Raw genomic sequence first — 21,238 nt, forward strand, 5'->3', positions numbered from 1 at the left:
CTCAAATGAAATAATGGCTGTGAGCACTTTGTGAATCTTACAGCAAATATAAATGATTTTTTTTCCCCTAATCCTAACCATCCCCTCCAACACTACCTCCCACTCCTCCTCCCAACCCCAGCATTATTCACCACTAATAGTATCTATAAGGATTGGTGATCCCAACAAATATCCAAGACCCATTGGGTTTTACCACTGTCACCAATTGTTACTAATAATTAAAGCTAATTTTCTAAACTTAAAATGGAGTTGGGGGCAGAAACAAAGCTATGATGAAAGGATTTTTCTGGCCAAGTGAATTGAACCTTGGGCCTCCTTCCATCTCCCAGTTGCTACTTGACATGCAACAATCAGGGATTTATTCCTTTAATCAGATGATGTCAAAGTTTTAAGTTGTTCTTGCTCCCCCAGTTACTTCCAACTTCGTCAACTAAGATCCTAACAAGCATGTTTTTGATAGGGACGGGAGATAGAGGAGACAAAGCATGAGGACACTGGGGAGAGAGGAAGGAAATCAGAGGCTGGAAGACAACTCGAAGCACAGAATTGGAGAGTTTTTATCCCGGTTATACTGCATGCATACCCCACACATGGCCATTCTGCATCTACTCTAAGACATCCACCTCCACCCACTACTTCCCCATGGAGCCTATTCCTACGGTTTTCCATAACCCTAATTGTCAGAAAACTTTTTCTTACTCTCAAGCCTAAACTTAGGGCAGCTAGGTAGTGTAGGAGGACAGGACCTGAGTTCAAATCTCACCTCAAACACTTGACACTCACTAGCTGTGTGACCTTGGGCAAGTCACTTAACAACCCCAATTGCCTCATCCTGGGTCATCTCCAGTCATCCTGATGAATATCTGGTCACTGGACTCAGATGGCTCTGGAGGAGAAGTGAGGCTGGTGACCTGCACAGCCCTCCCTCTCTCAAAACAAAGTCAATTTCAAGTCATGTCAATTTCTCTGATGGCAACGAAGGACACACACGCACACACGCGCACGCAGGCACACACTCTTGGCACTGATGCCCGGTTCTGCCTCTGCTGTGACCCAAAAGAACCTCGGTTATCGCCAGAGGAGCCCCTCCTCCAGGCCGCAGCCCCTTCCAGCGCCAGACCTCATGTACCCCATGATTTTGCACAGGGTCCCTGCAAGGCCGGACCAGGGGTGGGAGATCAGGCCTGGCCTCTCGGTGCCCAAGGACGAAACAAACCCGGCCAGGTCACCAGGCGAGAAACGAAGCCTGATTCCCACTGGGGGAGGAGAGGGACAAAAAGGAAAGCCGCGTGTGGCCGTCCCGAGCCCGGGCGCACTCGCTGCCGACTTCCCTCTCCTTCCCCGCGCCCCTCCTCTTCGGGGCGGGCCTCCAGGCGCAGGCTTTCCCTTCTCCTCTCCCGTCCTCCCGCCTCGCCCTTCCTCTCCGGGGTCCGATGGCCGTGTGGCCCGCGGAGCTGGGCAGCCCGGCGGCGGCCGGCTCGCTGCTCCTGTGTGCCGCGCAGCTGGCGGCGGGCTACGCGCTGGGCAGCCGTCTGGGCCGCGCGGCGAGCTGGGCGGACCGCTGGGCGCTGGTCTGGCTCTGCTACGACGCCCTGGTGCACTTCACGCTGGTAAGTGAGGACGGTCCCGCAGCCTCGGCCCGTCCCTCCCTCTTGGGCCGGCAGGACTGAGCGCGCCCGGGGGATGCTGCTGCTGCCGGCACCAGAGCCATCCCGAACCCCAGGCGCGGAGGCTCCAGCCGCCTTCCTCTCGAAGCTGGGATTCTGCCAGCCGAGGCAGAGGCAGCTCCCCCCGGCGTGCCCGCTGCCCACACTTGGGGCATCGCGGTGTCAGAGCCCTGCAGCCTTGGGTCCACCCCCTCTGATGCCGTCTGGCTGAGCTCGCCTGGCTTGGTCGTGCCCCGGGCCACTTTCTATCACCGATGCCCTCTTGGGCTAGTGCCAGGAGCTTCCTCCCTAGGTGTAGCCTGCCCCAGGGATTTCAGAGATCCAGACCGATAAAGCTATGGCATGGCGCATTTCCTGCTTCTCCTCCAACTTCGAGTGCCCTCCCTCCCAAACTACCTCACATTTAAACACTCTGCCTTTATTTGTATTAATTAACTTTATGTTCATGCTGCATACGATGGCACATGTTCTCCTCTCCTATTAGAGCGCAAATTCTGTGCAAGTAAGGATTGTTTTCAAACTTTAAACATTGTTATTTTTTAGTCCTCACTTAAACTACACACACACAAAATGAGCATTTCTGCATACAAAGTAGAAAAGAGAGAAGACTGTATATGAAATTGCAAATCGCTATTAGAGCTTGATTTAAAAATTTTAACCTTTTAATTTTTTTCAATGAACAAAACTATATTTTCTCTCCCCACACTCCTTCTCTTTTGGAAGAGACAGAGCGGGGCGGGGGGAGAGAAACAGCCCTTGAAACTCATTCAGTCATAAAGTACAAAGTTTCTCATTGACCTTTCTGTCATAAGATAGGCAGTATATTTCATCATCGGTCTTCTAGACTCATGGTTGGTCATTGGACTGATCCTAGTTCTAAGGTCTTTCAGAGTTGTTTGGTTTTACAGTGTTATCATATAAATTTTTCTCCTGGTTCTGCACTCTTCACTATACATCAGTTCATACAGAGTCTTCCTAGGTTTCTCTGAAATGATCCTCTTCATAATTTCTTATTGTCTGGTAGTATTGCATTGCTAGGGATTGTTTAATTTTCTGTACTTGAATCCTCAGTACCTAGAAGATTAACCTGCTATACTTAATGAATACATGTTGATTGATTAGTAGAAGGACATTCCAGGAAGATGGAATCAAATGAACAAAGCTTAAGAGGAATTCTGGAAAGTACAGGTCATATTTCTGAGAAACAGTAGTGGAGTTCAGCTTGGGGAATAAGGTACGTGAAAGGGCATAATGGAAGATTACATAGTTTGGAGTAGGTAGTTTGGAGATAAACTGAAAGGACCTTGAATGGCAGAAGAAATTTATACTAGATTCATTAGGTGATGGCAACTCACTGAAGAAAAGAATGGGCTGATAGAGCTCTTTAACTGGCCCAACCCTACCATTTAAAAAGGAGTTAAAGATGAAAAAATTTATCCTAGAGTCAATTGGGAGTCATTGGCATTTATTGAGTAAGGGAATAATCTGGGCTTTAGGAAAATCACTTTGATAATTATCTGGAGGACAAATTGGAAATTGGGATGCAGGACAGCAGGAAGACCAATGAGGAGGCTATTGCAACCGTCCAGGTGAGAGGTGATGAGATATGAACTTAAATGATAGATATAAGAATGGAGAAAAGGGGACGTGGGAGAAAAATGGAGATAGACCTGATGAGATTTAGCACTGATTGGATATATGAGGTGAGGAGTTAAAGATGATACTAAATTAGGAGAGCCTGGGTCACTATAGACATGGTAGTGACCTCCATAGTAACAGGGGCATCTGGAAAAGAGATGGGTTTGGGGGGAAAATATCAGGTAGTGATATCTGCCATAAGATCCCAACTGTTTCCTCCTGACACTTGCCTAGAATCACAAAATATCAAAAATGAGAGGAAGAGATGGAAATGTGAGAGGAGGTCTTAGATAGTATATAGTCACAGAATCATAGGTGTTAGAGCTGGAAGGACGTTAGAGGCCATTTACTGCAATATTTGGATTTTCCCAGTGAAAAAAATGAAGCGTAGAGAAAGCAAGTGATCCTATAGAATAAGTACTGGAGACGACCAAGATTTTAATCTTCATTCTTCTACTTGTTAATCTGTGTGACCTTGGGCAGGACACTTCATCTCTTGAGTCTTAGTTTTTTCTGCAAAATGGTAGTAACAGGTTAGAATCAATGATTGTTACAGCCCCTTTCATCTTTACATTGATGTCTTAGCAAGTGGCTAATCAGGAATGAAAACTCAGTTCTGACTGTCAATCCAATGTTCTTTAAGATGGTTTTTTTAAAAAAAATGTATTTCTATGTTTTGTTTTTATATCACCCTTATTTCACAACATATCCCTCACTCCCTGATCCAGAAAGCCATCCTTTAAAGCAAAGATTAGAAAAGAAAGAAGGGAAATTGAATAAGTTCCCAAAGGGAAGGGACCAGATGACATTACGAACAAATTCTAGCAAACATTTCAAGAAATAGTTAATTTCCGTGTTACAAAAACTATTTGAAAAAAAAATAAGAAAAGAATGGGTCTTATAAAATTCTTCAGATCTAGTCCTAATATAATATGATATAATGTAATGTAATGTAATATATATATATAACGTCTAAGCCAAAGAGAGTTAAAACAGAGAAAGAATGCTAAAAACCAATATCCCTAATGAATATTGAAGCAAAAAATATAAATAAAACATAAGCAAAGTGACTACAACAAAATATCACAAAGATTATACTCTATGATGAGGCTTGATTGATATCAGAAATTCAGGGTTGGCTCAATAATAGAAAATGGTCAACAAAATGTGCCACGTTAATAACAAAAACAACAAAAAATCATATCAATAAATTCAGAAAAAGCTTTTAATAAAATATAATACCTATTCTTGTTTTAAAAAAACAACCTAAAAAACATAGGAAAAATGGACCTTTCCTTAATATGATAAGGCATGTCTTTCTAAAAGTAAGAACAAGCTTTTATGTAATGAAGTAAACTGGAAGTCTTTCCAATAACATCAAAAATAAGGCTAGTATGTTCACTGTTCTTTAATGTAGCTCTATAAATATTAACTATAGCCATAACACAAGAAAAAGAAGTTGAAGGAATGTGCGTAGGCAAAGAAGAAACACTTTTTTGCAAATAATATGATGGTTTACTACAGAACCTTAGAAAGCCAATTAAAAATTAATCAAAGCAATAACTTCAGCAAAGTAGCAAACTGTAAAATAAATCCATACAAATCAGCATTTCTGTATATTACCAACAACATCCAGCAAGAAGAGATAGAGAAGTTCCAATTTAATTACTGTTGACTTTATAAAATGCCTGGGAGTCTACCTATGAAGATATACACATATGTGAATATGACTACAAAGCAGTCTTTACAGTAGTAGAGACATGTTTAAATAATTGGAGAAATGTTAAATGATCATGGGTAGGCAGAGTTAATATAATAAAAATGACAATGCTGTATAAATTAATTTACTTATTCAGTATCATACAAATTAATTCATAAAGCTATAAACAAAAGTCAACTAGAAGAAAAAAGGTCAAGAATCTCAAGAGAATGAAAATGTTGCAAAGTCCTAACAGAAAAGGACTCACTATTTGACAAAAATTTCAGAGAAAACTGGACAGACATCTGACAAATCTCACATCATATGACAAGATAAGCTCCAAATAGAAAAATGACCCACATATAAAAGGTCACATAAACAGTGGAGCAAAAATAAATCACCTTTTAGATCTATAGACAAGAGAAGAATTCTTGACCAAACAAGGGATAGAGATCACAGAAGATGAGAGATACAGTTTTGATTACATAAAATTTAAAAGGGTGTGTACAAAGAAAGAAACACAGTTAGGATTAAAAGGGAAACAGTTACGTGGGTAAACACTTTTATAGCAAGTTTCTTCAATATGTCCTTTGCAAGATATACAAGGATCTGACTCATTTATAAGAAGTAATTTGCCATGATAAATGGTCAGAGGATATTAATAGGTAGTTCTCAAGGAAGAAATCCAAGTTATTTATAGCCATATAAAAATACTCTAAATCACTAATAATAAGAGAAATGCACATTAGAGCCACCCTAAAATTCCTCATCTTGCCCAGCAGATTGGCAAAGGTGATTAAAATGGAAAATGAAAAAGTTTGGAGGGGATAAAAAAACAGTGGTGTCTGAATGCAGATCGAAACATAGTATTTTCACTTTTTTTTCTTTGTGGTTTTCCCTTTTATTCTGATTCTTCTTTCACAACATGACTGATGTGGAAATGTTTAACATGATTGTACACATATAACCTATGTCAGATTTTTTGCTCTCTTGGGGAGGGAAGGAGAAAAATTTGGAACTCAAAATCTTAGAAAAATGAATGTTGAAAACTATCATGGCATGTAATTGAAAAAAATAAAATAGTACTTTTTTTAAAAAAAGAAAAAGATTGGAGAGGCTGTGGGAAAACCTTCCCTCCTCAAGAATTCCCAACAATGGCTAGACTCAGATCTGTTTCCTGGAGTTTGTATTGACTTCTTGATATGGCTCCTTTTCTATTGATAACCTTGCAGGCTAAAGGTTCATTAGTTGAAACTCACTGCTAGCTTCCTTGGGAAGACCCTTCTCCTACACATCTTCTGCCTTCTGGCTGTTTTTGTACTTTTGAAATGAATGGAACAGCTTCTTTCTGTCTCTTATCATCATTATTACCCTGTATGAGTGCTCTTTCCAGATCCTACCGGAGTACATATGGGAGAAGTAGGCTTCTCTATAATTTTTCATGTCACCAACTTAACCAAAAGTTCCCTCAATTTCACGTAACTGACATATAATCTGATATTTTTCTTCTGTGATCACTTCTATCTCTGGTTTAGTTAAGAACTCTTCTGCCTAGTCATAGTCATGCCAGGTGCCTAACCTTGTTCTCTATTAAAAAAAGATATTTGAGTCACATCCATTTTGAACTTATTGTGGTATCCCACAGTATTAGCATATAAACCTCATTTCTGCCAAATCACTTCCCAATTTTCCCAACAGTTCTTTCCAAATAGGAAATTCATTTGTTTCTGAGTCTTTATTTAACCTGTTCTACTGATCTACTTTTCTCTTTTTTAACCTGTACTAAGTAATCTTGATCATTCCAGCTTTATAGTCTAATTTTAGACCTACCTTCATTCCTACTATTTTTCTCCATTATTTTCCTTGAGATTCTAGACTTCATCTTCCATATTTTTACATTATTATTTGTCTAGTATTCTTAAAAATCCTCTTGGTGGTTTGATCAGTGTAATTGTAGCTACGCAGATCTTGATTGTTCGTTGGGACATTGGTGGCTCCCAAGTATTTTATACATTTTGTAATTCTTTTGAATGGGACTTCCCTTTCTATTATGTCCTCCTTGGCTTCATTATGTTGCTAAAATTTCTCAACTAAAGGTGTTCATGAAGTATTAAGTAAGGTGTGACTTTCCCTCCTGACAAAAAAATTCTAGAATTCCTGGAGGAAACACTGAACAGCACAGCTCTTGAAAAAAGACTCAGTTAAACATTTTACAAAGATTTGTCCTTGTCTCTCCCTTTTTCACCCACTGACAACCCGCAAACTCTCATTACATACATAAATCCACTTATAAATATCAAACCTGGTCATAGTGTATAATCTTTATGATATGTTGCTGTAATCACTTTGCTAATGTTTATTTAAAATTGTTGCATATATGTTCATTAGAGATATTTGTATAGCTTTCTTTTTCCATTTTGATTCCAGCTTAGGCATTATATTTTTAAAATTATATTTTTGTCGTTCGCTTATTTTTTCAGTTGTGTCCAACTTTTCATGACCTCATTTGGGGTTTCCTTGGCAAAGATCCAGGAGTGGTTTACCATTTCCTTTTACAACCAATTTTACAGATGAGGAAACTGCAGCAAACAGGATTAAATGACTTGCCCAGGGTTACACAACTAGTAAGTGTCTGAGGCTGGATTTGAACTCAAGAAGAGGTCCAGCACTCTATCCACTGTGCCACTTAGCTGCCCTAAAATTTTTATATTATATCATATCATATCATATTATGGTATATATTATATATTATCTCAGTATTGTAACAGATTTAGAATCAGAGAACTTACATTCAAACCCTGGCTCTTTTATTTACTATTTGTGTCGCCTTAGGTAAATCGTTTCCCCTCTCTGGGCCTCAGTTTCCTCAACTGGAAAATGCTGAGGTTGAGGTGGTTTGTAAGATCTTTACCAGCTCTAAATCCTATGGATCCTATGAATTATATAAATCCCCATTTTCCCCTTTTCCTTATTCTCCTTCTCTCTTATTCTCCTATTGTTGGCCTCACTCTCTCTGACATATTGTGATAGATATGAGTATATATTATATGTAATGCATGGATGCTTTCCTTGCATTGTCCCTGATTGTCTAATGAAGGTAGAGCAGCTGTGGAATGCTGGGTCTGAAAAAGGCCTCCAGAAGATCAAGAGAACAGCCAGAGAGAGCTTAGGCATGGTCATTGCTGTCAGAGATGAAAGGTCGCATCTCAGAACTCTGCCCTGGGAGTCTGTTAACAAAGGCGAGATCATGTGCTAGGACTTTTAGAGATTCCAAAAACAAACCAGGCGCCTGGCAATCTATCTCTTGAAGCCATATGATTACAACCAACAACCGAATAAAACACACACGGGGAGGGGGGTACATGCACATGTTACATGCATGGACACCTTGTATTTGTTTTTATTCTGGTGAGAGGCAAAGCCCAGTGTAGCAATGGAAGGCCATCAAGTATAACTTCCTCATGTTACAGGTAAAGAAACTGAGGCCCAGTGGTTATATAACTTGCTTAAGGTCATACATCTAGAAGGTATCAGAAGTAGGATTTTCAAGCCAGATCATTCCAAGCCCAATGCCTGAGCTGCCCTACACATGAAACCAAAATTGTGTTGATTATTAACACAATTAACAAAATATTTTTAAAAACAAGTTCACAGGTTAACCCTACGTTAAGAACTTCCATTCTACAACAGAATATAATCTGCAATAGTGGAAAAAGCATTCCCAATAGTGAAATCCCAGGTCCTCAGATTCCAAATTCAATGTGATTCAGAGGATGTGTTTGCTACCCAGCGAAAAATATTAATTACATCATTTCTTATTTTGCAGGATTGCCTTGGGGAAAGCACAATATAGTTTATGGTAAATTTTTACTGACCTGTAGCATACCCCCCAAAAAATCCCAAATCAGCTGTGTTAGAGTGAAGTCCTCCTGTAGAATAGGCCTTCTTCCACTTCTCCTTTGCCTACTTACACCCTTTGCCCTGTGCCTCTCACCCCTTCTGCATACTTCCTTAGGAGGGGAAAGGAAACTTTCTTATGATCTTTTTCCCTTTGCACACACTATCTATTCTTCTCTGGGCCTCTTCTTCCCTTTCCCCCTATTCAGAATCTACCTCCTATCTCAGTTCCGAGAAGTTCTTTCTGACCCACTCAAAACTGACTTGAAGATAAAACCCAGAATGAGAAGCAGCCATCTTCCTGCCCTCACAAATAAAACAAATAGTGAGAATAAATTAATATTTGAGAAATACTATGGAACTTTAAAAAGACAAATGTAGAAAGATATGCAGAGTGGTAGAGAGTGAAGAAAGCAGAATTAGAACATGGAGATGGAACAGAGTTTTAGACTTTATGGCTTAATTTGTGATTTAGTCCCTTTTATGTTGATCAAGATTCTCTTATTTTTTTTTCAAATTAAAAAAAAATTATCTATTTACTAACAACTAGCTGATCTCCCACAAGTGAAAAACATACTGGGACAGGGGGTATTCAGAGAGAAAAATTGTTTGTCTGGCATGGAGCAGTGAAAAGGAGATAAGCTTTGAATTTATGATACCTGAGTTTGAAATGTAGCTTTGGCATTTACTTTTCTAAGTACCCATAAGCAAATTACTTAACCTCTCTGGTCTGCAGCAGCAGCTAGATGGCACCATTTCCTAGAGGAAGACCTGAGTTCAAATCCAGCCTCAAACACTCCTGTTTGCCTTAATCCACCTGAGAGGGAAACCCTCTAGTATCTTTGCCAAGAAAACTCCATGGGCAGTTTTGGAGTGCTGCGATTCATGTGGATATGAAGAGTCGGACATGACTGAATGAGCAGCAGTCCCCTGGTCCTCACTTAAGTCTTCTTTTGTAAAATAAGAGAATTGGACTCAATGACGTCTCTTGTCCTTTCTAGTTCTAAATCTATGATTCTATGCCTATCTTTAGGACATTGGCTCCTTTGGACAGTTTATATTTTGTTATATGGCTATGAATCAAGATCCAACTCTTCACAAATATTTGTCTGCTACTGTCATTCTTGTCCTTTGATGTTACAAAATATTTTCATCTTTTAGAGCTAAAGAGGCTTTATGAATATCAGCTTCAGATTCTGCAGAAATTGTGGTGCTTTCAGCTAATCAAAAGACAATTGATTAGGATTTGCTCCAGTGGGTGTCCGTTTAGTAGAGCCTCATTTGTCTTATTCCAGCTCCCCTGGCCTACTTGACTCACTTTAAAAATCATTCATCTTTTATCTTGTTGGCTATTTATCTCTGAAGAAAAGGGGGACAGCCAGAGTGGTGGTGGCTGTCCAATGTGAGCTTCTGGGATCAGGGGCCATAGTGTGCCAAGGTGCAATGCCTAGGGTCTTGGGGAAAGACTTGGAATTGGAAGGGCTTTGAGATATACTAATCTATCCTATATATACATATATATATATGTATATTCTTATATGTTTAAGAAGGCATATTCTTTGTAATCTCCCTAACAAATGGTCATCTAAGTTCTAATAAAACACTTGAAATAACAAAAAGCTCACTTCTCACAATAACAGTTTATACCATTTGGGGACAATTCTCATCATTAAGAAATTTACTCTGAAGACTGAAAAGATCACTGGGACCTGTGAAGAAGTTCTTCTAGCAGTCTGGACCATTCACACACCCTGATTCAATTCAATTCAATAAACATTTATTAATCTGCTGTATTCCCAGGCACTGTCCTAAGTACTGAAGATATAAATTTGTTAAAAAGACAGTCCCTGCCCTGATGGAGTTCTCAATCTAATGAATGCAAAGGAAGGCTGGTGGGGAGAGAAGGGACATATTAGGGGATGGAGTACCTAACAGGGGCATCATATTTGCAGAGTTCAGACTAAGCAGAGCTTCAGAAAGTGGAGAGTTGGCTAAAAAGTTCAGATCTCAACCCTGAATAAAGGAACTTGTAGGAGGGGTTTAGGGCTCCACCCTCCAATGAGATCATAGAAGCTGATTCAACAGCATGATGATGAGATTCTAGATGGTCAGCTTATCCTGGGCAGGATATCATGTTCACACACCCTGATTCCTAGCCAAGCACCACGTAGCTTCAGTTTTTGTTAGACCTTCTGATGTATGAAAGTTTGAGAGACATAATTTCTGGATAGTTAATAATCAATTTTATTAACTATGGTTAACAGATAATTAATTAAATGATGCTCATTTGGCTTTCTCATAAACCAAAGGCCTTTCCTGGAGAATACTGAATGTTTAAAAAGCCTTTGGAAAAGAGCATGTGGAAATCAACTGATTGGTTATCAATCAATGAGGGAGGTAGACATATTAATGAGAAGGTGAGCAAAAAGTCTTTGGCAACTCCTACAGAAAATGTGACCTAATCATGAGACTCAACTACCTCCAGCAATGTGGTCAAAAGAATCCATCTCTACCCAGAACTCACTGATTGGTTTTCTCCTTCATAAGCTGGGTCACCCTAAATTCTAATGGAAGATTCCAAGGACAGACAGGGGCTTATTTCCTAAGGGCAAGATGTTAGTTAGACTGGATTCTATTTATAAAGTCTCCTAGTTGGGTGGAGTACCCCAAGGATTTAGACAATCTCATCTATCAGCAGTATCCTTCAAAGATGAGCTGAATAATCTCCAGGAATTTATTTCTGAATGAGGAAATAAGAAAAAGCTTAATCTCAGTAATTGATTATTAATATAAGAGGGATAGATAGATAGATAGATAGATAGATAGATAGATAGATAGATAATCCTGGTTAAATTGGGCCAAATCCATGTCCCTAGAACTTGTATCCATTGCTTTTGTTAGGAGCAGGCTTGATTCCTGCTGGAAACCTGTTAGTTTAGACTCTGCAAAATGATCATAGGTCATTCAACAGTAAACAAAAGGAGATTTACTTAGCTGTAACATAGGAAGGACACTCTGCACTGAAACCTGAGGAGGCATGACCCTGTTATCGCCATATGGAAATACCTCTGTTCTACAGGGTAGAGAGTGGTAACTCTAGGTCTAAATGAAAGCTGCCAAATCCTAAGGACTGGGATTCCCAATGAACCCTTTTTCTTATGCCCTGAAGTGTACATGAAGCTTATCAGTATTACCAGAGCCTACCAGAAAACTACATCAAGGAAGGAGAAGCTTGAGCCTTTAGCCCTCTGAGTTAATTGAGTCCAAGGGAACAATATAGTCTCCTTTGGGGGAGGAGGATGATGAGAAAACTAGCGTAGTTCATATTGGTGGATTTTTTTGGGGGGGGGGGGGGGGCGGATAGAGGGGAAGGTGGAACCCATCCTATCACAGCTTTCCATTGCTTCTAATTGGACCTCTGGAGTTATATAGAATAAATCCAATCTTTCTTCCATTTGTTAGCCTTGTAAGTACTTGAAGTCGGCTCTCATTTGAACCTCAGTCTCTGCTTCTCCAGGCTAAATACCTCATGTTCTTTATGTCATTCCATGTCATGGAATGGCTTACAGACCTTGCACTTTCTTTTTCCTGGATACATTTGAGTTTGTCAGTGTCCCTCTTAAAATGTGTTTCTCCAAACTAAGCACAACACTCCAGCTGTCTGGCCAGGGCAGAGTACATCAGGATATTTACTTCCCATGTTCTAGCTATAGTTTTTATTTGTGTGGCCCAAGATTGTATTTTGGTTTGTTTTTACTTAATCCAGCCACTATATTAAATAGTTACAATAATGATAACGGTTCCTATTTGCATAATACTTTATGGTTTGCAAAAGGTATATGATATCTTACTTGATCTTTCCCCAGCCATCCTGTGAGGTAGGTGCTATTATCAGGCTCACTTTACAGATGAGAAAGGGTTAGAGGGCTTAGGGTGAAGTTAAAGGTTAAGTCATTTGTTAATCACTCTGTTATTAAACTGCTCAGGCTAGATTCAACTTTCTGACTGTAAGTCCAGGACTCCCATCTACCAAGCTATGTTGTGAGTTGGATTGGGAAATGTGTTTCCAGGCATCTTTTCAGAATATCAGTCAGAAGCATAAAGGTTTTTTTTTTTTTCCTTTTTTGGGGGGAGGAGGGTGAGAGGTGAGAAATATGTTGGAAGCCCTGGTGACAAGTACCCAGCTACCATGTAGCAGGGATGATAGACCTGGCATGGCCATTTGATCCATTTATTTATCATTATTTTGAAAGAGTCTGTGTCCTGTCTCAATTTCAGGAGGCAGCATGTTCACTATGGCTAGTTCTCCTCAGAAGAAGTCGTCATCTCATTAGGAGGACAGCTGGGCAGCACACATCTGTGAGAGTACTAAAGCCCAGTTGCTGAGGGCAGCCCTAGGAGGTCGAGGCAGCTGAGCCTTCAGTCAGTGGGGATGTATCCTGTTGCCATGACATGGCAACATCAACCCTCATTTGACTACGATTTTTGTGATTCAAGTTTGGAGCTAAAGAATGAATTTAGGACAGAGTTATTATAACAGTCCACTCTTTCAATAGTGCCTTCTTTTGTACTTAACATCACTAAATGTTATATGATATTCCCTGAGGTTCTTTTGAAATGCATGTTCATACAAGTGCAGTTCTAATTAAATTGAATCTTTTATTGAAATTTCCATAACATTTCTTTGAGGTTCTTTTTTTAATTAAAGCTGGAAACTAAAAAATTCAGTACATCTCCCTTAAGAAGCAGTCTGATTATACCCCAGTACCTCCTTCATTTAAGCATTTATTTTTATTAATATGTTGGTTAAAAGCTCTATTTTAGGGATATCAAGGCACTTTGTAAAAATTCAGTGTCTGGTGTTCTTTTTAGGTGATGAAGGAGGTTAGAAATTGGTCACTTGATCTTGCTTTTTAGATGAGAGGTTTCAACTTGGGATTGATTTTCTTATACATTAAACAGTAAGGACTTTTCAGAATTTCTATTTTTGTTTTAATAACTCAGTCCTTTTTGAGAGAGGTCAATTCAACAAGATATTTATTAAATATCTGCTATGGCAGGCATGGGGAATTTAAAGATAAAAAATGAAAACTCTTCTGGTTTGCAAAAAGTTTGCATTGTACTAGGAGCAAATTTACTATGAATTCTCAGGGGTCATGTGGAATTTCACATCTTTTTCTGTTTTCTTAAATTGTTGTGAAACACGTGGAACTTAAAATAAAATGGACCAAACAAAAACCTTGACAGTCATTTGGCTCCCCTCCTGCATGAATGCTGCAAAGGTTAGTAGAGTGGAGAACAGTTTGCATCTTAAATAAGTCACTGGAGGAAACCGTAGCAGCATAAAGTAAAGCCTACAGAAACGGCAGCATTCTGACCCAAGGGGAAACACTGCAGATGCTGTGAAAATCAGCAGGCATGGCCTCACTCTGATGGATGAGAAAGTGGCTTTCTAAGTGGAAGCAGGAAGTCTTTAGAGCATTCTCCTCAAAGAGACTTGCAAGAGATGTGTAGAATTTGCCACATAGGGCCTTGAAGAAATGAATGTCAGAACTCTGGATGGGACATATCCAATGAGAGTATGGTCACTGATAGTCCTGAATAATAAACAGGAAACATAAAATTTGCTCCCCCCCCTTTATTCCTTTCTGAGTCATTCATTTTTATTCTTTTTATGCCAGCCTTTACTTTTCTTTATGCTGCCAAAAATGGAAAGCTACATTGGTTCTAGTAAGTTGTTGAGAGTACCATTTAACTATGGTACCCTGAGCCATACCATGAGAGCCATAGGGGCCTTCATCCATTTCAGAAGCACCCAAGCCATGTCTTTGAAAATCTTTCCTGATGCACAGGGACATTTCTGAGTGGCTGCGTGGTGGTAACCATGGTGCTGAAAGGAATAATAATCATGGGACTGGCAGAAAGGAAGAGTGATGATTGTAAGCCCGTTTGCACTGCATATTTTTTACAGCTTTTAATAATCAAGTGGCTCACATGAATATTTACTGTTTAAACAATGGTTTGTTTAACATTAAAGCTTGTCTGGTAGCAAAAAGGGCTGGCAAATGACTTCGTATTTCTGAGCAGCCTAAGAGAATGTTCTGTATGAATAAATCAATGAATAAGTGAGCAGAAAAGCATTTATTAAGTACTGACTATGTGCCAAGCACTGTGCTAAAAACTGTGTGTAACCAACTCATTCTGCTTTTCTTTTTACTCGGTTTTTTGGGTTGATCCAGAGAATGAAGAGACATTTCTCCCTTTCCTTCGTTATACTCTGCTGTCTCACTGGTTTTCATATATGTTTGTGTGAGCTGAACATGGGCCACTTTGCAAGGTTAGACCCTGAGTTATTTACAGTCACTATAGATAGATGCCCCTCTCAAGAAGCCTTATTTGTTTTATTAGCTTCTGTGTGTGTGTGTTTGTCTTTCGATGCCGAAGACCATGCCATCGGAGAAATAATGACATGACTTGTACTTGACTTTGTTTTGAGTGAGGGTGGGCTGTGCAGGTCACCAGCCTCACTTCTCCTCCAGAGCCATCTGAATCCAGTGACCAGATATTCATCAGGATGACTGGGGATGACCCAGGATGAGGCAGTTGGGGTTAAGTGACTTGAAACTACAGTGTCCTAAGCTCTGCAGCAGACTGAGAAAAGGGGGAATGTCTTTTTCTTAGGCTGCTATACTTTCATGGAGATGTTCAGTAATGAGGTTAGTTGACAGGTTTCACTGATGGCTTGCACATCAGCCTCTAGCAACATAACTGTACTGTTTGCCAATGAGGGCATACTGTCAGATGAACAGCTTATTGTAGGAAGGGAGAAGGTTAGGACTGTCAGTGGAAGTGAACTTAGAGACAGATCACTTACTCATTAAATCATTGCTTGAGATTAATGGTTCTCAGTCTTTTCTGTGCAATACTGGTGAAGCCAGGAACCCCTTTAAATGCATACAATATGCTACTTCGGATTACAAAAGAACCCAATTATAATAAAATACAAACACCAATTTTTTTAAGTTCACAGACCCTAGCTTAAAGTTCCCAACCTTAGAATTAGAAGGAGCCTTAGAAGTCATCCAGTACAACTCCTTGATTTCACAGATAAGGAAACTCAGTTTGAGAGAGGTTAAAGTACCCATCCAAGAAGTTGCAGGTAATAAATGGCAGGATTTGAACTCAGGTCCTGTGACTTTTAAGTTCGATACTTTTTCCATTGAACCACAGATACTATTCACAGTACTATTAAATAATCGCAGTACTATTAAAGTTCTTTTTTTAAAATTTATATGTCAGTTTAATGCCTTCGAAGAACTTTAGATATTTTATCTCACTTGGAGCCTCACAACAGTCTTTGGGGGGTGTCCATGGTACTGAAAGGCACAATATTCTTGGAGACAGTACAGATATTGTGGTCCTCATTTTACAGATGAGGAAACCAGGGCTCAGAGAGATTAATGACTCTCCCATCATCATACACCTAACCAATGTCAGAAGCAAAATTTTAATCTAGTTCTTCTCAAGTCCATCACTGTATCATCTTTGCCATGCTATTCTCTCAATAAATTGTTACCCATTTTTTGGTTCCTGCTTCTTCCTGACATGTGGAAATTTCCACTGTAGAGAGGGGAAGGGGATTGGAGGCTATCTGTACACTTCCCTTCCTGTAGCTCAGAAACTTAACCAAAAACCACCCTGAAAATTCTTGTCGCTAATCGGTTATGCTCCCCATCATACACTTTTAGATCTGTCAATACTCCCCAATTCTATTCTTTCATTTCAGTTATGTATTTCAAATATATATCAGATACCTGCTATGTGCCAAGGTTAGGTAATAGTGTTAGGTAATAGAAATACAAAGAGGGGAGGGGAGAGAAGAAAAAGTCCCCACCCTCAAGGAGCTTACATTCTTGTGGAGGAAAATGTGTACCTTAAAAAACCATTTAAAATTTTTTACTGATATCTTTTTTTAACACCCAGTATATTATTCCAATATATCATTCTTCACTCCTCTCCCAGAGAGCTATCTTTTATAACAAAAAATTTAAAAAGGTAGGGGGGAAAGCGCAATAAAGTTAGTCAACATCTTAATCTAGTTTGGCATCGGACTGGGAGCTACTCGAGAATGTCTTTTACCTTTCTTCGTATGCCCAGCACATGACACACGGCACACTTGCCTGGCTCATAGTAGACATTTAATAAGTATTTATTGACAGACTGACATTATATGTGGTGTCCCTCACCTCTACAAAGAAGAAATGGAGATATATTCTCATAGTTCTTTGAGGCCAATCCTGGTCCTTTAATTTCACTAAATTCCATTTCAGCTATTTGGTTGTTCTTTCCTTTTTCATTGTTATAGCCTTGAACGGGATGTGTTGTAGCTTATGTCATTTGGCTTTATTTCCAGAGTCACCCCTAGAGTGGTCAGGGGACCAAGAAAAATATTGGGGAGTGTGTGTATATCAATAATTTGATTTTAAAATGTTTTACAAAATGTATAAGCCCATGTGAAGTATACTTACTGATTTGTTAGTAAAGATTTTGAATAATGGGTAAAGAAGAGTTATTTACTATTTGTTGAGTGCACATGAAGAGTCCAGAAACCATCTCCATGTTCTTTATTATCAAATGCACAATACCCAGCTAATTTCATATCTCCCACAGCAAGAAAAAAAAGAATTGTCGTTGTTGTTCAGGCATTTCAGCCCTGTTCAACTCTTCATGATGCCATTTGGAATTTTCTTGGCAGAGCTACTGGAGTGATTTACCATTTTCTTCTCCAGCTCATTTTAGAGATGAGGAAACTGAGGCAAACAGGGTTAAGTGATTTGCCCATGGTCACTCAGCTAGTAAGTGCCTGAGGCTAGATTTGAACTCAGGAAGATAGGGCTTCCTGACTCCAGACATGGCACTGTGCCACCTAGTTTTACAGAACTGAAATGACTGTCTAAATTTGGATTACTATTTTAGATCATGCAACTTACATTGCATTATAGTTCCATACAACATGCATGACCAGTGGAAGACAGTGAGTTCACCCACCTATCCTCCTCACTATTTGCAACACTAATAGTCAGATATTCCAGGAAAACAGTTTACACCATAAAGGCTCACCTTGCTTAATGCTCATAGTCCTTCAAGATGCCACAAATAGCCATAGTTTTATTTTCAGAAAGTGTTTTCAGCACTATTCAATAACTGATACACAGAAGTTAGGAAGTTAGAATATACTAACCAACTCCATGACTCCCTAATATTAATATTCCAAGAAAAACTGAAAATATTGCCCTTTTTGCAACAGTGTATGTCAAAGAGTATAACATGATGAGTAAAAATTTAATAGTAGATGGGGAAACTCTATTTTGGAGCTTTTTAGGTGAATAATAAAAGGCTCTTCATAGAAGACCCTGATAATTGTATTCATTTTCATGAAGTAGATCATTTGAAAGATAATTTTTATTGCATCTCATGCTGAAGTTTAAATTATTTATTATTTTTGTTGTGTTGGTAGTACAAATAAAGCAGAGAATGGAGTGTTTATATTGTCTGTACATTAGATAATGCCCTGTTTCTTGAAAACTCAGATAAAATAACCTTACCTTCCTGAAAGTTAAAATCATCGCTTTGTATTAAATATACAAAACACATCAAAATTATAATTTAAGAAATTGAATTAGATGGAACTTGCATTTCAGTTAATGATTCAAACTTAGAACAATGTTTTGACAGAAAAAATTTCACTATACCTTTCAGGGTTGTTCCCTCCCCTCGCTATCATTAGCAACAATTTAAACACATACAAACATGTAAAAGTGTAAAGTAGTGAAACTATCCAACTTCTACATAACTTTCCATAACAGAAGACACTATCTTATGTACAGTATGATGAGTTACTGCACATGTACACTTTGATGGCAACTGTCTGTGTGCCCATATTCAGACAAGAGAATGTTTAAACTTAAGTTTACTATTACAGTCATAACATTAATGATTGTGATATTCATTTAAAAACAAATTTGGAGAGATAGTAGCTTGTTTTTGCTAATAATAAGGATTTAAGCAAAGTGCCTAGAATTTTTAAGTAGCCATTATCCTAAGGAAAAAAAAATACGGGATATCAAAAACAATCAGCTTCTCAGAACATAAAGTGTGTGCTGCTAATATCAATATTTAAGATTAATAGACTCAAACTGCAACATAATATTTTTGTGTCATAAAGTTGAAATGTATGTGCAATATCAAAAGAAAATCCTTAAATTCAGCCACAATGTTTTGATATTTAATTCAGGCCAAAAAATTGGCCTATTCCCATCAATGCTGTCTACCCTACAAACTCAAGTTTTTGCCTGGGCCTGACTGGTAGCATAGCATTAGTGATCATTCTTACTTTATCTTAGGATCTTATATCTTTCGGAAGTGGTAAAATTCTTGCCCATATGTTATTGATGTGTACATTCATGTTATTATCAAATTTATCATCTGCAACAATATATTCAGTCAACTGGATACATTGCATTTTCCAAGTAAATCATGACAGTTAACAAGGAGTGTTAAATCAATGAGCACTTAAGCCATTCAATGAAAAGGCAGCATAGGCAGAAGTTGGATCGTGTTGGGAGAATGTGGAATATTTTCTGGAATTCTTGGCTATCTCTTTTTAAAATTTTTTTTTATTTAGTATTTTATTTTTCCCTACTTACATGTAAAAACAATTTTTAACATTCATTTTTAAAATTTTGAGTTCCAAATTCTTTCCCTTCTTCTCTCCCTACCTCTCCACCCACATTGAGAAGGCAGGCAATTTGATATAGGATATACATGTGTAGTCATGCAAAACATTTCCATAATAATCATATTATAAAAGAAAATATAAACCAAGAAGACTTGATGTTTGAATTGTTTCTTTCTGACTGCCTGCAGTATTTTCTCCTTCGCTTGATAGTTCTGGAATTTGGCAATGATATGCCTTGTGGTTTTTAGTTTGGGATGCCTTTCAGGAAGTGAACAGTGGATTCTTTCAATGACTATTTTGCCCTTTGGATCTAGGACTTCTGGGTAATTTTCCTTGATGATTTCTTGGAAGATATTGTCCAGGATCTTTTTTTCATTGCAGCTTTCTGGTACATCAGTCATCCTTAGATTTTTCTCTCCTGGATCTATTTTCCAGGTCAGTTGTTTTTCCATTTAGATATTTTGCATTTTCTTCTATCTTTTCATTCTTTGGATTCTGTTTGACTGATTCTTGATGTCTCATAGAGGCATTAGCTCCTACCTGCCCGATTCTAATTTTTATCAAATTGTTTTCTTCAGTTAACTTTTGCATCTCCTTTTCCATCTGTCCAACTGTTCCTTTTAAGGAGTTATTTTCTCCAGTTAGGCTTTGTACTTTTCCATTGGTCCAATTTTCCTTTTAAATTCTTCTGTGATTTCTTTTTTCATATTTTTAAAATCATTGCTCAGTTTTTCTTCTATTTCTCTAATTTGGCTTCTAAAATCCTTCCTGAGCTCTTCCAAGAATGCTCTTTGTGCTTCAGACCAGTTCATATTCCCTTCTGAAGTTTCAGATGGGAGTAAGTCTCAATGCTGACCTCTTTGGTATTTGTGTTTTGGACCTTGTCCCCATAGAAAGATTCTATGATCTTTTCTGCTTTGCTTCTTACTCATGATGATCACCTTTTTCCTGACTTTTAAAGTAGATCTCTGTGTCTGGGGCACAAGGGGCTGTGTCCCACAGATCTTGTGCCTAAAACTTGAGGGTTTGTGTGGTGGCCTCTTTCAGCTAGAAGTTAAAATGCAGCTTCCCTGGTGCTGAGCTGGCTAGTGTTGGAAAACAGAGGCCAGGTGAGGTGTTTTTGGGTTTCCCCAGAGTTACTCTGGAGCTAGCTGCATTAAGTGTGGGGTAGGGGTGGTCTGGCCACAGGAGGTCTCCTCTGCTGAGCTAGAGCATAGGCAAGCTCAATGCTTGGTGATCCCATCTGCACTAGTGTCTTCCCTAATCCCCTGGGATGCTGAGGCATGCCTGGGGTCCTGGTGTTGGCAGTTATGGGCTTCACTCCCCTGGGGCTCGGAATCTTCTCCTGGTTTGTTGAGGTGGGGCTGTCTGAGACAGCTCTGGTCCTGCATTGGTCCCCTTCAGCCACAGCAAGAGAGACCCTCCTTAGTGATCTTCCTAGCCTCATGGGCTAAGGGTCTGTTTGCCCCTTCTGCTGCTCCCACTGTTCCAGGATTTTCCCCAGGAGATACTCTGGGCTCTTCAAGGTCAACAAGGGGAGGGAGATAGCAACTACCTATCACTCCACCATCTTGGCTCCCACAACCAGAAATCCTAGCC

General features: G+C 39.1%; 1 protein-coding gene across 2 annotated transcripts in view; it reads left to right on the forward strand.

Moving 5' to 3' along the window:
* The first annotated feature begins 1,207 nt into the window (after positions 1–1,207).
* The window catches only part of EBPL (EBP like), a 40,027-nt gene continuing 19,996 nt past the window's right edge, over positions 1,208–21,238 (forward strand). The window contains exon 1 of one of the 2 annotated variants that reach the window (XM_072610509.1): positions 1,208–1,610. In XM_072610509.1, coding sequence (XP_072466610.1) covers positions 1,434–1,610 — 177 coding nt within the window. In that variant the 5' untranslated portion in view covers positions 1,208–1,433. The remainder of the gene's footprint in view (positions 1,611–21,238) is intronic. The other variant, XM_072610510.1, reaches the window with a different exon arrangement.

This window comes from Notamacropus eugenii, chromosome 5, assembly GCF_028372415.1.
Source record: "Notamacropus eugenii isolate mMacEug1 chromosome 5, mMacEug1.pri_v2, whole genome shotgun sequence".
Classification (NCBI taxonomy): domain Eukaryota; kingdom Metazoa; phylum Chordata; class Mammalia; order Diprotodontia; family Macropodidae; genus Notamacropus; species Notamacropus eugenii.